Source organism: Erinaceus europaeus, chromosome 14 (genome assembly GCF_950295315.1).
Source record: "Erinaceus europaeus chromosome 14, mEriEur2.1, whole genome shotgun sequence".
Classification (NCBI taxonomy): Eukaryota; Metazoa; Chordata; class Mammalia; order Eulipotyphla; family Erinaceidae; genus Erinaceus; species Erinaceus europaeus.
In genome coordinates this window covers 5395910-5411390 of record NC_080175.1, presented here as the reverse complement: position 1 = coordinate 5411390, position 15481 = coordinate 5395910, and the positions used below count along the sequence as shown (strand labels likewise).

General features: G+C 47.9%; 1 protein-coding gene and 2 long non-coding RNA genes across 3 annotated transcripts in view; all 3 read left to right on the top strand.

Moving 5' to 3' along the window:
* LOC103110524 (deleted in malignant brain tumors 1 protein-like) overlaps positions 1–15481 on the top strand; it is a 132800-nt gene that overhangs the window by 94309 nt on the left and 23010 nt on the right. The window contains 1 exon segment of the mRNA XM_060172255.1: positions 408–437. Coding sequence (XP_060028238.1) covers positions 408–437 — 30 coding nt within the window.
* LOC132532721 (uncharacterized) lies at positions 8791–9971 on the top strand. The gene is made up of 4 exons (XR_009544617.1): positions 8791–8813; positions 8975–9013; positions 9602–9640; positions 9810–9971. It is a non-coding gene; the product is annotated as an uncharacterized LOC132532721 (long non-coding RNA).
* Positions 10525–12258, top strand: LOC132532720 (uncharacterized). The gene is made up of 4 exons (XR_009544616.1): positions 10525–10674; positions 11263–11301; positions 11471–11509; positions 12097–12258. It is a non-coding gene; the product is annotated as an uncharacterized LOC132532720 (long non-coding RNA).

Genomic DNA, 15481 nt, shown 5'->3' with positions numbered 1-15481 from the left:
AGTCATCCTTCTCTTTCTGTCCTTATTGCTCTACTTCTGTCTGTGAGTGGGATCGTGCCATAGTCATCCTTCTCTTTCTGTCCTTATTGCTCTACTTCTGTCCGTGAGTGAGATCATGCCATATTCATCCTTCTCTTTCTGGCTTCTCTCACTTCACAAGATTCCTTCATGCTCCATCCAAGATGAGGTGAAGAAGGGGTATTGCGTTGTGTGTATGCAGACCGCGACTCCCTCAGCCACTCATCTGTTGGAGAATGCCTAGGTCGTTTCCAAGTTTCTATGACAGATTGTGCTGCTATGAACATAAAAATTATCTTTTAAAACTTCCTATTTGTGGGTGGGATTCTTTTTGGATTTCATCTTATTTTTGTTTCATCATTATTTTATATATATATATATAATTTCAGCCTCAGCCACAGGAAAGACCGTGACATCTGGTAATTATATTTTCTTGTTTGTTTCCTATAAATTGTAACAGTACAGATGAACTTGTATGAAGGTAGGGTGGGTGTTTATACCTCATAGAAAACTAAACATCAGGAGTTGGGCAGTAGCGCAGCGGGTTAAGTGCAGGTGGCACAAAGCGCAAGGACCGGCATAAGGATCCTGATTGGAGCCTCTGACTCCCCACCTGCAGGGGAGTCGCTTCACAAGCAGTGAAGCAGGTTTTCAGGTGTCTTATCTTTCTCTCCCCCTCTCTGTCTTCCCCTCCTCCATTTCTCTTTGCCCAATCCAACAATGATGACATCATCAACAACAGTAATAACTATAACAATAAAACAATAAGGGCAAGAAAAGGAAATAAATAAATATTTAAAAAATAAGTCTTTGAAAAAAAAATCTAAACATCAAGTTCCCATCAAGCTAATTCAGGGTGCTCCGACAGTCACCGGTGACACAGGAAGCTGATAGCTACTCGGCAGCCACCTCCAACACTGTCCAGCTTGCTATCTTCTCCCTCAGTACCGTAGCTGGGTTTTGAAATCTAACTGTGGCAACGTCATCTTCAGTCATGTTCTCCTCAGAGACTGTCATCTTGAGGTTATGAGTGAGGTTTTCTTTTTAATAGTCACAGACCTCGAGGCATCTCAGTCACGACTATCTATCCTGTGTTTCCAGATAGCGAAGTACCAAGTCTCTCACATGAGTTTCCCAGTACAGGACACCAAATCAGTGATAGACAATTTGTTTCAATTTGCATGACTAAATCAACTGGGGAAATAGCACATCCCTCTCTTGTACATTCAGTTTATTTACATAGGAGTCACTGAGCAGTCCTGTAGTGAGCGATCTTTATTAAACTTGCCTTAGCTCAGTGATTCTCAAACTCCTTTGACCACTGGACTCAACTGAGTGTCCATGAGTGAGATCATCCCCTCTCCCTCCTTCTCTTTCTGGCTTATCTCACTAAACATGATTCCTTCACGCTCCATCCAAGATGGAGTGAATCACAGGTTCCCGGCTTTGGAGCCAGAGAATTTGGGATCATGTCTGGTTCTGATTTTGACATTTTGTTGGCATGGGCACAGCACAGCCCCTGGCTTCTCAGAGCTTTGATCCCTTTCCTGGAGAACTGGAGGTGAAGCCATCCCTGGGGATCAAGTACACAGTGAGGGAAAGAATTTAACTGTGGCCTCTGGGAGCTCAGGCACACAGTCCCGATGGGCAAGTGTCACTGCCATCTGCTCATTGACACGGGCAGCCCATGTGATCTTTTGTGCGCACACACACACACACACACACACACACACACACACACACACACACACACACTGGGCACTTTGAGGATAACCATAGGGCTGAGACTGACCAGCAGGTGACTAAGTCAATCAGAGAAGTATGTCATCTCAAGTTTTCTCCGAACTGTAAACAATTAAGAAAGTAGTCTGTGTCTATATATATATTTAATCTCAGATCTCTTGACCAGGCTTAAAAAAAAAAAAAGAAGAAGAAGAAGAAGAAGAAGAAGAAGCATTGAGGATAACTTAGAGGTTAGAGTATGAACTTGCCTGCCTGAGCCCCCAGAGATCATAGGTTCAATTCCCAGCACCACCTTAGTAAACCAGAGCACAGCAGTGAGTGTTCTCACTCTCTCTCATAATACATAAATAAGATTTTTAAAGTCATAAATGAAGTAAAGTACAAAAAAATTAAAAATAAAATGCCTTTTTATGGAAAAAACAGATGATGGATCAAACTTCTCCCTTTCTGGGTGGACCTGTGAGAATCAACTACCAAGTCGTTTTGGCAAATATGATGAATTACAGCGTAGCTTTTCCCCAACAGTTCAACTCAAAGCCTTAGTGATTGTTCAGTCCACACATCACAAACGAGCATCTTGTGCGTTGGTTTGGCCTCTAGATAGATATCAGTTCATACCAGAGTTTTGCCTGTGTGATATCTAATTTTTTAATACTCCCTTTCAAGTATGAAAGATTTCATAGGACAGGTCGTATTTTAAGTTCTGATGGAAACACCAGAAGGTGGAAGATTCTAGCATGAGTTTTGGCAATGCTCCAATTGGCCAGGGCTGAGCAGGAGAGGTCCCTCCTATAACACATGCTTCTCCATTATCTCCTTCTGACTGATGTCAGTCATGTCTGGTCCCACAGACATCTCTAGTGAGATGTTTGGCACGCCTCTGAAATACATATAAGTCAATTGATGATCTTGTATGGTTTTAGACAGCCATTTAGTAAGCCTGAGACACTGCAGTGCTACCTAGGTGATGTGGGCAGACACTCCTGGTTCATGGACTAGTCTTTCAGGTACAACAGAAGCTCCAAGATTCAAAATAACTTTCCCAAAGTTGCAGAATCTGCTACATCCTGAGCAGAAAGAGACTAGAATCCAGGACTCTTTAGCTTCAAACCCAGGAGCCATGCCCCTATTATTTAGTTGCCTTAGTTTAAGCAGTGAAACAGCGGGCCAGGCAGTGATGTACCTGGTTAAACACACACACACTATAAGGACCCAGGTTCAATCCCCCGGTTCCCAACTGCAGGGGGAAAGCTTCACAAGTGGTAAAGCAGAGCTGTAGGTGTCTTTCTTTTCCCTTCTTTGTCTCCCCCTCTCAGTTTCTCTTTGTCTCTATCCAATAATAAATAAATAAATAATTTTAAAAATAAAGCAGTAAAACAGGAACAAAGCACAATCAACCATGAACACAGATGGAGCATAATCTATATGTAGGGTGATTTACAGAACAGCTTGCCAGTGAATTTATTGACAAGGATGGTATTTAATTATCATTTTCTTTTGTTTCTTTTGACAGCTCCTACCTCAGTTGCAACCACAGATATGGTCCTTACAACTGGTAACAAGTGTTCCACTGACCTTTCTCCTACTGCTGATCTGAGGGAAAGTGCTGGGTTGAAATTCTAGATAGTGTACCTTTACTACCTGTTCAGGAGACACTGGGCTGACTTGCTACCTTAGGAAACAGACTAGAACCCAGAAGGAGAAAAAGACAGCCTCTAGTGACCCAGGTCGGGGTTCCAACGTTCAGGCTGAAGAGCCTGAATGCATACAGGTGTGCTCCACAGTGGTTGTGGGTTTTAGTTACACACACACACACACACACACACACACACACACACACACACACACACACACACACACACCAGATTGTCTGGTCTTCCCACAAACTGAGTATTGCAAGAGACCACACAAAGGGGATGGGGCAGGAGACAGCCCAGTAAGTAGACAGCCCAGTGGGTAGAGCAAGTACTTGAACATGTATGTGTAGGCCCTGGGCTCAGTCAGTGGCTCCACAGGAAAGCACGGTGGGCAGCACCGAGAGAAATCCACCCGTGGTGCAGTTCTCCAGTGTCTCTCCTACTCTCGGTGTCTCTCCTCTCTGCCTGTCTATTGAAATGAAGATGTCAGCTGGGGAGCTGTAAAGTTGAGAATACATAAGGCCCTGGCTTGCAAAAAATTATTAAATAACAGTTAAAACATTTTAGAGGGTTTATTTTTTAAAGATGTATTAATGTGTTTAAGAGATAAGGAGAGAGAGAGACTCAGAGCACCACTCTGGCACATGCAGTGCCTGCTGTCAAATATGTGACCACATGCTTGAGAACTCAACACTCGGCCCACCCCACCAACTCCTAGGCTGCTGAACACACACACTCACACACACTCACACACACACTCACACACTCATTCACACATACACTCACACACACAGTCACACACATTCACACATTCACACACACTCACACACACACTTACAGACACAGACACACTCAAACAGACACACACACACAGACAGATACACACACACACTCACAGACACACTCAAACAGACACACACACAGACACACTCACACACTCACAGACACACACACACTCACACATACACTCACACACACACACTCACACACACTCAAACATACACAGACACTCACAAACACATAGTCACACACACTCACACATTCACTCACACACACACACTCACACACACACTCACAGACACAGACACACTCAAACAGACACACACTCACACACACAGACAGATACACACACACTCACAGACACACATACACTCAGACACACACACTCAGACACACACAGACACACACACTCACACACACACACTCACACACACACACTCACACACACACTCACTCACACACACATACTCACACACACACACTCACTCACACACACACACTCACACACACACACTCACACACACACACTTAAACACACACAGACATTCACACACACACACACACACTCAGGCATTTCTAAATGTACCTTTTGTTGAAAGGGACAGGGAAACATTTTTTTATGAGAAGAGTTTGAATGTGTACTGAGCATATGTTTTTTATTTTAAACTGTATTCAGGAGAGTGGGAAATAGCTACTTCTCCCAGTTGAATTTTACCAGCAAGACCTGCTAAAGGAGAGAATAGGACAAGCAAACTGTCTAAATGAGAAAATGACAGGATGGAGATGGCTTTTGGGGTAGAACCTATCACGCAGAAGGACCAGGTTCGAGCCTCTGGTCACCACATAGGAGCGCCGTGCAAAGGAGAAGGCTAAGAATGGTGGGCAGGATTGTGCTATCTCTCCCCTCTCTGTTTCTCTCTTCCTCCCAGTCTCTCAACTTCTATCTGGCTGTCTGCCAGGAACAATGGAATAGCACAGACTTGAAACCCCAGAATAAAAACCTTGACAGAAAAATGATTAAAAACAGAGACAACAACTACCTGCTCTCTAATTACTTTTCTAACTCTCCTGTTTGTGTTTCAGATTCAGGGGTAATTGCCACTTCAGCAGAAACGACTCCTTCCTCTGGTAATGCCCTCTGCCCACTCTCTCTAAACACAGACACAGGACAGCAAGGGGACCCCTGTCACTACAGAACTTTAAGGATAGTGTGCTGTCAGGTTGTCATTGGTTTTTTTTTATTATTTATTTTCCCTTTTGTTGTCCTTGTTGTTTTTTATTGTTGTTGTAGTTATTATTGTTGTCGTTGTTAGATAGGACAGAGAGAAATGGAGAGAGGAGGGGAAGATGGAGAAGGGGAGAGAAAGACAGACACCTGCAGACCCGCTTCACCACCTGTGAAGCGACTCCCCTGCAGGTGGGGAGCCTGGGGCTCGAACCGGGATCCTTACGCCAGTCCTTGTGCTTTGCACCACCTGCACTTAACCCGCTGCGCTACCGCCCGACTCCCAGGTTGTCACTGTTTTTGAAAAGAGCGTCTAGTCTCGGCCAGACCCTTCCTGCTCCAGGTGTGTTGTAGAGCCAGATGTTGTAGTGCGCGGGCCGCAGAGAAGAGAGAGAGAGGGTCCGGAGCGAAGAGGCACAGGTGGCCAGAGGAGGTGGCGAGAAGACAGAGAGGGAACTTCTCCGGGCAGGCAGGGCTGCCTGTTGCAGGTTCTGGTAGCACCACACATCTGTCCTTCATAGAACTCTCCAGGTGGTCATTTTATGGACCAGGGACTTCTGTGGTTTTCCCCCAGCAGAGCACCGTGCCTGCCACAGGGCAGATGACTTAATCAAGACTTATTATTAGGGACTAGGCGACGGCGCAGCCGTTTGAGCGCACATGATAACATGCACGAGCCTCCAGTCCCTCCCTGCACGAGTGGTGAAGCTGCAAGTGTCTCTCTTCCTCTCTCTCCTTCTCTACCTCTCAATCCCCTCGCAGTTTCTCTCTATCCTATCAAACCAAATAAAAATAAACACACATATTTTTAAAAGACTTATTGGTAAAGTCCATGGCTTTTTCTTTCTTTCTTTCTTTCTTTCTTTCTTTCTTTCTTTCTTTCTTTCTTCCTCCTCCTCCAATTCCTCCTCCTCTTCCTCTTTTTATTTTTTGCCTCCAGGGGCTCCGTGCCGGCACTATGATTCCATTTCTCCTGGCAGCCATTTTTTTTTTCCATTTTATAGGATAGGACAGAGAGAAATTGAGAAGGGAGGGGAAGAGAGAGAGAGAGAGAGAGACAACACCTGCAGACCTGCTTCACCACTTGTAAAACAACACTGTGCAGGTGGGGAGCCAGGGACTCAAACCAAGATCCCTGCGCAGGTCCTTGTGCTTTGTACTATGTGCACTTAACCTGCTGCACCCCTGCCCAGTCAACTGTTTCTTTTTTATTTATTTTTGGACACCTGCAGACCTGCTTCACCACCTGTGAAGCGACCCCTCTGCAGATGGGGAGCCGGGGGCTCGAACCGGGATCCTGAAGCCGGTCCTTGTGTTTTGCGCCACCTGCACTTAACCCGCTGCGCTACCGCCCGACTCCCTCCACTGTTTCTTTTTTTTATTTGCTAGAACACAGAGAAATAAATTGGGGGAATAGAGAGAGACCTGCAGCTCTGTTTCACAGGTCATAAAGGTGGACGCTGGGAGCATAAACCTGGGTCCTTGTGCATGATAAAACATGCGCTTAGCCAATTGGGTTGCTACCTGTCCCTCACTTCTATTTGCAAGAAAAAAATGCACACATTGGTTATAAGACAGTAATTTTTGCCCTTGGGTAATTGTTGACTAGTTGCTTTTTTTCTTTTTCTGCAGGATCTGTGAGATTTCCAGTAACCAATACAACCCGTGATTGTGGTTGTACGTTAGCTTCCATCCACCTGGCATGCAATAGGTTATTTTACCTGATATTTCCAATGAACTCATTAAACAACTATCAGGCTCAACCTGACGCTGTTGACTGGCTACGGAAGAAGGGCAAACGCTAGTAGTAGTATTAAACAACTACTCATATCTAAGCAAACACTTTGATTCTTTAGAGTTTTTTATATTTTATTTATTTATTCATGAGAAAGACAGGAGAGAGAGAAAGAACCAGACATCACTCTGGTACATGTGCTGCCGGGGATTGAACTCAGGACTTCATGCTTGAGAGTCCAGTGCCTTAGCCACTGCGCCACCTCCCGGACCACTCTTTAGAGTTTTTAAATGTTTATATTGGTCCCCCTGTCCTGCCTGAGATCCCAATTGGTGCATAAATAAGTAAGGAGAGAAATTAATTCAGCCAAACACAAACAATGGATCACTCATCCAATGGCTTGGCCAGTAGTGAGCTAATGGCAACCATGCAGGAGCCTAGTTGGTGCGTGGCTGCTGTCACAGTGGTGGGGAATCTAGTCCTAGGTCTCACACAGCCTCCTAGGACAGCCAGTCCTCGCCCAGTGGACAGTTCAAGGCTTTGCCAATACAAGACAGAGGGTTGCAGAGTTGAGCAAGGAGACAGGTCTAACAGATCTTGAGTGATGCTGGCTGAAATGCCCAGAGAGTTCCTGCCACAACTCTGGGTTCAGCACAGTGTTAAATATTTATTGGCGGGGGGTCCAATACCACAGCAGGGGAGTTCTACAACTGTTAATGAGGCCACTGAGAAACAAAAAGCCAGTCAACACCAAAATATGACCTTAATTACTCCAAAAGTCGGTTGAGAGGGTGACACCAAGTACTCGGGACATATGAACGTGTCAGGCCCTCCTCAGCTCAGCGTGGATCTTGGAGCTTAGGGAAAGTCCCCTTTGATAGCTCTCCTCTTGTCCTGGACCACTGCCTCCCACCACCTTGAGAGATGGAAGTGGAGCTGGGAAAAGCAAATCTAAAAATAAATTTAGAAAGTTTCTGTCAAATAGACCCACAGAGTGGAAAAAACACTTGGACCAATGGTTTTTGACCTTCAAGCACCTGATCCTCCCGTTAGGGAAGAAGTAAGAACTGGGTTTGCAGAAGGCAGACCCCAAGAATTAGGGGTCTGGAGAATCAGGATTTGCCCTGCCAAAGGAGCGATCTTTCAGCTCCTGCTTCTTGTACAAACACATGAGGTGGTAGGGCTGTCTTATTGCTTCCTTGTCATTTCTGATTCTCCGCAGGATTCGTCTCAAGAATTCTGAGCCCTGCACCAGGTAAACGCCCTGCTATCCCATTAAGTGTCTCACCTAGAAAGAGAATTAAGGAGCATTTCTCCCTAAACACTGGCTCTCTACAAACAAGAGCCCAGGACCGTTCTGCAGTGCTGCCATTAATTTCTCTTCTTTGCTTTCTCTAGATATCACAGCCATCTCAGCAGAAGTGATCTCTCCACTAGGTAAAGTCTCTAGTGAAGACAGCACTAGAATTTAGAGGTCCAGGGGTTGAACTTAGGGCCTCTGGGGCTACATACATGCAAGTCTTCAGCCCCAACTCTGAGCTACACCTCCTGCCTTACTCTTCTGCATCCTAAAATACTTTGTTCAAATCAAAAACTCCACTTTTCTCTTCACTGAGACTTGAGCTTGGCACTTTCTTCATTGCAGACACAGCAGATGAAGACTCCTCTTCACCAGGTGAGCTCTCTGCTGACATCCAGGAGACCAGCCTCCTACTGTTGTGTCCTATGGCACAGACAGGGCCACTTAATGACCATGTGACCACAAAGTAAACCACACTGTCAAGAAGTGTCCTTGTCCATGTTTTCTGAGTGTCCTGTTCACTTTGTGACACACAGACACAGCATCAGTCTCAGCAGAAGAGGACATGCCCTCAGGTACTGTCCCTGCCTCACTTGTGTCTGAAGTTAAACATCATCTGTGCCACTCCTTCTCCCCGATAACTGGACATCCATGTGCTGAATATGCCACCTGGCACACAGTCCCCAGCTGGACAGAAGCTCTCCAGGCCTTTCCATACACATGCTCTCAGCATCCTCTTACAGATGCAGGAGTGGTCCTTCCGTTAGGGTCCCCTCTGCCCTGCCACTTACCCTGGCCTGACTCAGGTCTGCCCAAGGGGAGTGAGTGCTGGGGTCCACACTGCCCACTGCTGGGGGCATATATGTTCCAGGTGGTGCATTGACCTATTCCGTTCCTCAAACTCAATGCAACTTCTTTCTTCTGTTTTCTTTCTGTACTTTTACTGAGGGAATGAGAATGAGAAAGAGAGAGACTGAGAGCTGGAGTTTGGTGTTCCAGGGGATTGAACTGAGGGCCTCTCAGGCCACATGAATGGACTTCTTATGTCCTACACTGAGCTCCACCTCCTGCCTTGCTCTTCTGCTTCCTAACACACTTTCTGCAAACCAAACCTTCCCTTTTCTCTTCACTGAGACTTGAGCTTGGCACTTTCTTCATTGCAGACACAGCTCCTGCAGCAGATGAAGACTCCTCTTCACCAGGTGAGCTCTCTGCTGACATCCAGGGGACCAGCCTCCTACTGTTGTGTCCTATGGAGAAAAAGGAACAAGTTAGTGACCAGTTGACCACAAAGTAAACCACACTGTCAAGACTTCTAGAAGTGTCCTTGTTCATGTTTTCTGAGTGTCCTATTCACTTTGTGACACACAGACACAGCATCAGTCTCAGCAGAAGAGGACATGCCCTCAGGTACTGTCCCTGCCTCACTTGTGTCTGAAGTTAAACATCATCTGTGCCGCTCCTTCTCCCCGATAACTGGACATCCATGTGCTGAATATGCCACCTGGCACACAGTCCCCAGCTGGACAGAAGCTCTCCAGGCCTTTCCATGCACATGTTCTCAGCATCCTCTCACAGATGCAGGAGTGGTGTTTCCACTAGGGTCCCCTCTGCCCTGCCACTTGCCCCGGCCTGAGTCAGGTCTGCCTGAGGGGAGTGAGTGCTGGGGTCCAAACTGTCCCCTGCTGGGGGCATGTATGTTCCAGGTGGTACATTGAACTATTCAGTTCCTCAAACTCAATTAAACTTCTTTCTTCTGTTTTCTTTCTGTATTTTACTGAGGGAATGAGAATGAGAAAGAGAGAGACTGAGAGCTGGAGTTTGGTGTTCGAGGGGATTGAACCGAGGGCCTCTCAGGTCACATGAATGGACCTCTTGGGTCCTACACTGAGCTCCACCTCCTGCCTTGCTCTTCTGCTTCCTAACACACTCTCTGCAAACCAAACCTTCCCTTTTCTCTTCACTGGGACTTGAGCTTGGCACTTTCTTCATTGCAGACACAGCTCCTGCAGCAGATGAAGACTCCTCTTCACCAGGTGAGCTCTCTGCTGACATCCAGGGGACCAGCCTCCCACTGTTGTGTCCTATGGCACAGACGGGGCCACTTAATGACCCTTGGACCACAACCTAAACCACACTGTCAAGAAGTGTCCTTGTCCATGTTTTCTGAGTGTCCTGTTCACTTTGTGACACACAGACGCAGCATCAGTCTCAGCAGAAGAGGACATGCCCTCAGGTACTGTCCCTGCCTCACTTGTGTCTGAAGTTAAACATCATCTGTGCCGCTCCTTCTCCCCGATAACTGGACATCCATGTGCTGAATATGCCACCTGGCACACAGTCCCCAGCTGGACAGAAGCTCTGCAGGCCTTTCCATGCACATGGTCTCTGCATCCTCTCACAGATGCAGGAGTGGTCTTTCCACCAGGGTCCCCTCTGCCCTGCCACTTGCCCTGGCCGGAGTCAGGTCTGCCCGAGGGGAGTGAGTGCTGGGTTCCACACTGTCCCCTGCTGGGGGCATATATGTTCCAGGTGGTGCATTGACCCATTTAGTCCCCCAAACTCAATCCAACTGCTTTCTTCTATTTTCTCTCTGTACTTTTACTGAGGGAATGATATTGGGAAAGAGAGAGACTGAGAGGTAGAGATTGGTGCTCCAGGGGATTGAACCTAGGGCCTCTGGGGCCACATGAATGGATGCCCTGTGTCCTACACTGAGCTCCACCTCCTGCCTTGCTCTTCTGCTTCCTAACACACTTTCTACAAACCAAACCTTCCCTTTTCTCTTCACTGAGACTTGAGCTTGGCACTTTCTTCATTGCAGACACAGCTCCCGCAGCAGATGAAGACTCCTCTTCACCAGGTGAGCTCTCTGCTGACATCCAGGGGACCAGCCTCCTACTGTTGTGTCCTATGGAGAAAAAGGAACAAGTTAGTGACCAGTTGACCACAAAGTAAACCACACTGTCAAGACTTCTAGAAGTGTCCTTGTTCATGTTTTCTGAGTGTCCTATTCACTTTGTGACACACAGACACAGCATCAGTCTCAGCAGAAGAGGACATGCCCTCAGGTACTGTCCCTGCCTCACTTGTGTCTGAAGTTAAACATCATCTGTGCCGCTCCTTCTCCCCGATAACTGGACATCCATGTGCTGAATATGCCACCTGGCACACAGTCCCCAGCTGGACAGAAGCTCTACAGGCCTTTCCATGCACATGTTCTCTGCATCCTCTCACAGATGCAGGAGTGGTCCTTCCACTAGGGTCCCCTCTGCCCTGCCACTTGCCCCGGCCTGAGTCAGGTCTGCCTGAGGGGAGTGAGTGCTGGGGTCCAAACTGTCCACTGCTGGGGGCATGTATGTTCCAGGTGGTACATTGAACTATTCAGTTCCTCAAACTCAATTAAACTTCTTTCTTCTGTTTTCTTTCTGTATTTTACTGAGGGAATGAGAATGAGAAAGAGAGAGACTGAGAGCTGGAGTTTGGTGTTCGAGGGGATTGAACCTAGGGCCTCTGGGGTCACATGAATGGACCTCTTGGGTCCTACACTGAGCTCCACCTCCTGCCTTGCTCTTCTGCTTCCTAACACACTTTCTGCAAACCAAACCTTCCCTTTTCTCTTCACTGAGACTTGAGCTGGGCACTTTCTTCATTGCAGACACAGCTCCCGCAGCAGATGAAGACTCCTCTTCACCAGGTGAGCTCTCTGCTGACATCCAGGGGACCAGCCTCCTACTGTTGTGTCCTATGGCACAGACGGGGCCACTTAATGACCCTTGGACCACAACCTAAACCACACTGTCAAGAAGTGTCCTTGTCCATGTTTTCTGAGTGTCCTGTTCACTTTGTGACACACAGATGCAGCATCAGTCTCAGCAGAAGAGGACATGGCCTCAGGTACTGTCCCTGCCTCACTTGTGTCTGAAGTTAAACATCATCTGTGCCGCTCCTTCTCCCTGATAACTGGACATCCATGTGCTGAATACGCCACCTGGCACACAGTCCCCAGGTGGACAGAAGCTCTGCAGGCCTTTCCATGCACATGGTCTCTGCATCCTCTCACAGATGCAGGAGTGGTCTTTCCACCAGGGTCCCCTCTGCCCTGCCACTTGCCCTGGCCGGAGTCAGGTCTGCCCGAGGGGAGTGAGTGCTGGGTTCCACACTGTCCCCTGCTGGGGGCATATATGTTCCAGGTGGTGCATTGACCCATTTAGTCCCCCAAACTCAATCCAACTGCTTTCTTCTATTTTCTCTCTGTACTTTTACTGAGGGAATGATATTGGGAAAGAGAGAGACTGAGAGGTAGAGATTGGTGCTCCAGGGGATTGAACCTAGGGCCTCTGGGGCCACATGAATGGATGCCCTGTGTCCTACACTGAGCTCCACCTCCTGCCTTGCTCTTCTGCTTCCTAACACACTTTCTACAAACCAAACCTTCCCTTTTCTCTTCACTGAGACTTGAGCTTGGCACTTTCTTCATTGCAGACACAGCTCCCGCAGCAGATGAAGACTCCTCTTCACCAGGTGAGCTCTCTGCTGACTTCCAGGGGACCAGCCTCCCACTGTTGGTGTCCTATGGAAAAAAAGGGGCAAGTTAGTGACCATTTGACCACAAAGTAAACCACACTGTCAAAACTTCTAGAAGTGTCCTTGTCCAAGTTTTCTGACTGTCCTATTCACTTTGTGACACACAGACACAGCATCAGTCTCAGCAGAAGAGGACATGCCCTCAGGTACTGTCCCTGCCTCACTTGTGTCTGAAGTTAAACATCATCTGTGCCGCTCCTTCTCCCCGATAACTGGACATCCATGTGCTGAATATGCCACCTGGCACACAGTCCCCAGGTGGACAGAAGCTCTCCAGGCCTTTCCATACACATGCTCTCAGCATCCTCTCACAGATGCAGGAGTGGTCCTTCCACTAGGGTCCCCTCTGCCCTGCCACTTGCCCTGGCCTGACTCAGGACTGCCTGAGGGGAGTGAGTGCTGGGGTCCACACTGTCCCCTGCTGGGGCATATATGTTCCAGGTGGTGCATTCAGTCCCCCAAACTCAACACAGTGGGGAACTGGGTTGTCATTGTATTGGTTCTTTCTTCTGTTTTCTCTCTGTACTTTTTACTGACAGAAAGAGATTGATAAAGAGAGACTGAGAGCTGGAGTTTGGTGTTCCAGGGGATTGAACCTAGGGCCTCTGGGGCCACATGCATGGACATCTTCTGTCCTACACTTGCCTACACTTCCTGCCTTGCTCTTCTGCTTCCTATCACACTCTCTGCAAACCAAACCTTCCCTTTTCTCTTCACTGAGACTTGAGCTGGGCACTTTCTTCATTGCAGACACAGCTCCCGCAGCAGATGAAGACTCCTCTTCACCAGGTGAGCTCTCTGCTGACATCCAGGGGACCAGCCTCCCACTGTTGTGTCCTATGGCACAGACGGGGCCACTTAATGACCCTTGGACCACAACCTAAACCACACTGTCAAGAAGTGTCCTTGTCCATGTTTTCTGAGTGTCCTGTTCACTTTGTGACACACAGATGCAGCATCAGTCTCAGCAGAAGAGGACATGCCCTCAGGTACTGTCCCTGCCTCACTTGTGTCTGAAGTTAAACATCATCTGTGCCGCTCCTTCTCCCCGATAACTGGACATCCATGTGCTGAATATGCCACCTGGCACACAGTCCCCAGCTGGACAGAAGCTCTCTAGGCCTTTCCATTCACATGTTCTCAGCATCCTCTCACAGATGCAGGAGTGGTGTTTCCACTAGGGACCCCTCTGCCCTGCCACTTACCCCGGCCTGAGTCAGGTCTGCCTGAGGGGAGTGAGTGCTGGGGTCCACACTGTCCACTGTTGGGGGCATGTATGTTCCAGGTGGTGCACTGAACTGTTCAGTCCCCTAAACTCAACACACAGAGTAACTGGGCTGTCATTGTACTGGTTCTTTCTTCTGTTTTCTCTCTTACTTTTTACTGAGAGAATGAGGTTGATAAAGAGAGACTGAGAGCTGGAGTTTGGTGTTCCAGGGGATTGAACCGAGGGCCTCTCAGGCCACATGAATGGACCTCTTGGGTCCTACACTGAGCTCCACCTCCTGCCTTGCTCTTCTGCTTCCTAACACACTTTCTGCAAGCCAAACCTTCCCTTTTCTCTTCACTGAGACTTGAGCTTGGCACTTTCTTCATTGCAGACACAGCTCCCGCAGCAGATGAAGACTCCTCTTCACCAGGTGAGCTCTCTGCTGACATCCAGGGGACCAGCCTCCTACTGTTGTGTCCTATGGCACAGATGGGGCCACTTAATGACCATTTGACCACAACCTAAACCACACTGTCAAGAAGTGTCCTTGTCCATGTTTTCTGAGTGTCCTGTTCACTTTGTGACGCACAGACGCAGCATCAGTCTCAGCAGAAGAGGACATGCCCTCAGGTACTGTCCCTGCCTCACTTGTGTCTGAAGTTAAACATCATTTGTGCCGCTCCTTCTCCCCGATAACTGGACATCCATGTGCTGAATATGCCACCTGGCACACAGTCCCCAGCTGGACAGAAGCTCTCCAGGCCTTTCCATGCACATGTTCTCAGCATCCTCTCACAGATGCAGGAGTGGTGTTTCCACTAGGGACCCCTCTGCCCTGCCACTTACCCGGGCCTGACTCAGGACTGCCTGAGGGGAGTGAGTGCTGGGTTCCACACTGTCCCCTGCTGGGGGCATGTATGTTCCAGGTGGTGCATTGACCCATTTAGTCCCCCAAACTCAATACAACTGCTTTCTTCTATTTTCTCTCTGTACTTTTACTGAGGGAATGATATTGGGAAAGAGAGAGACTGAGAGGTAGAGATTGGTGGTCCAGGGGATTGAACCGAGGGCCTCTGGGGCCACATGAATGGACTTCTTATGTCCTACACTGAGCTCCACCTCCTGCCTTGCTCTTCTGCTTCCTAACACACTTTCTGCAAACCAAATCCTCCCTTTTCTCTTCACTGAGACTTGAGCTTGGCTCTCTCATCATTGCAGACACAGTTCCCGCAGCAAATGAAGACTC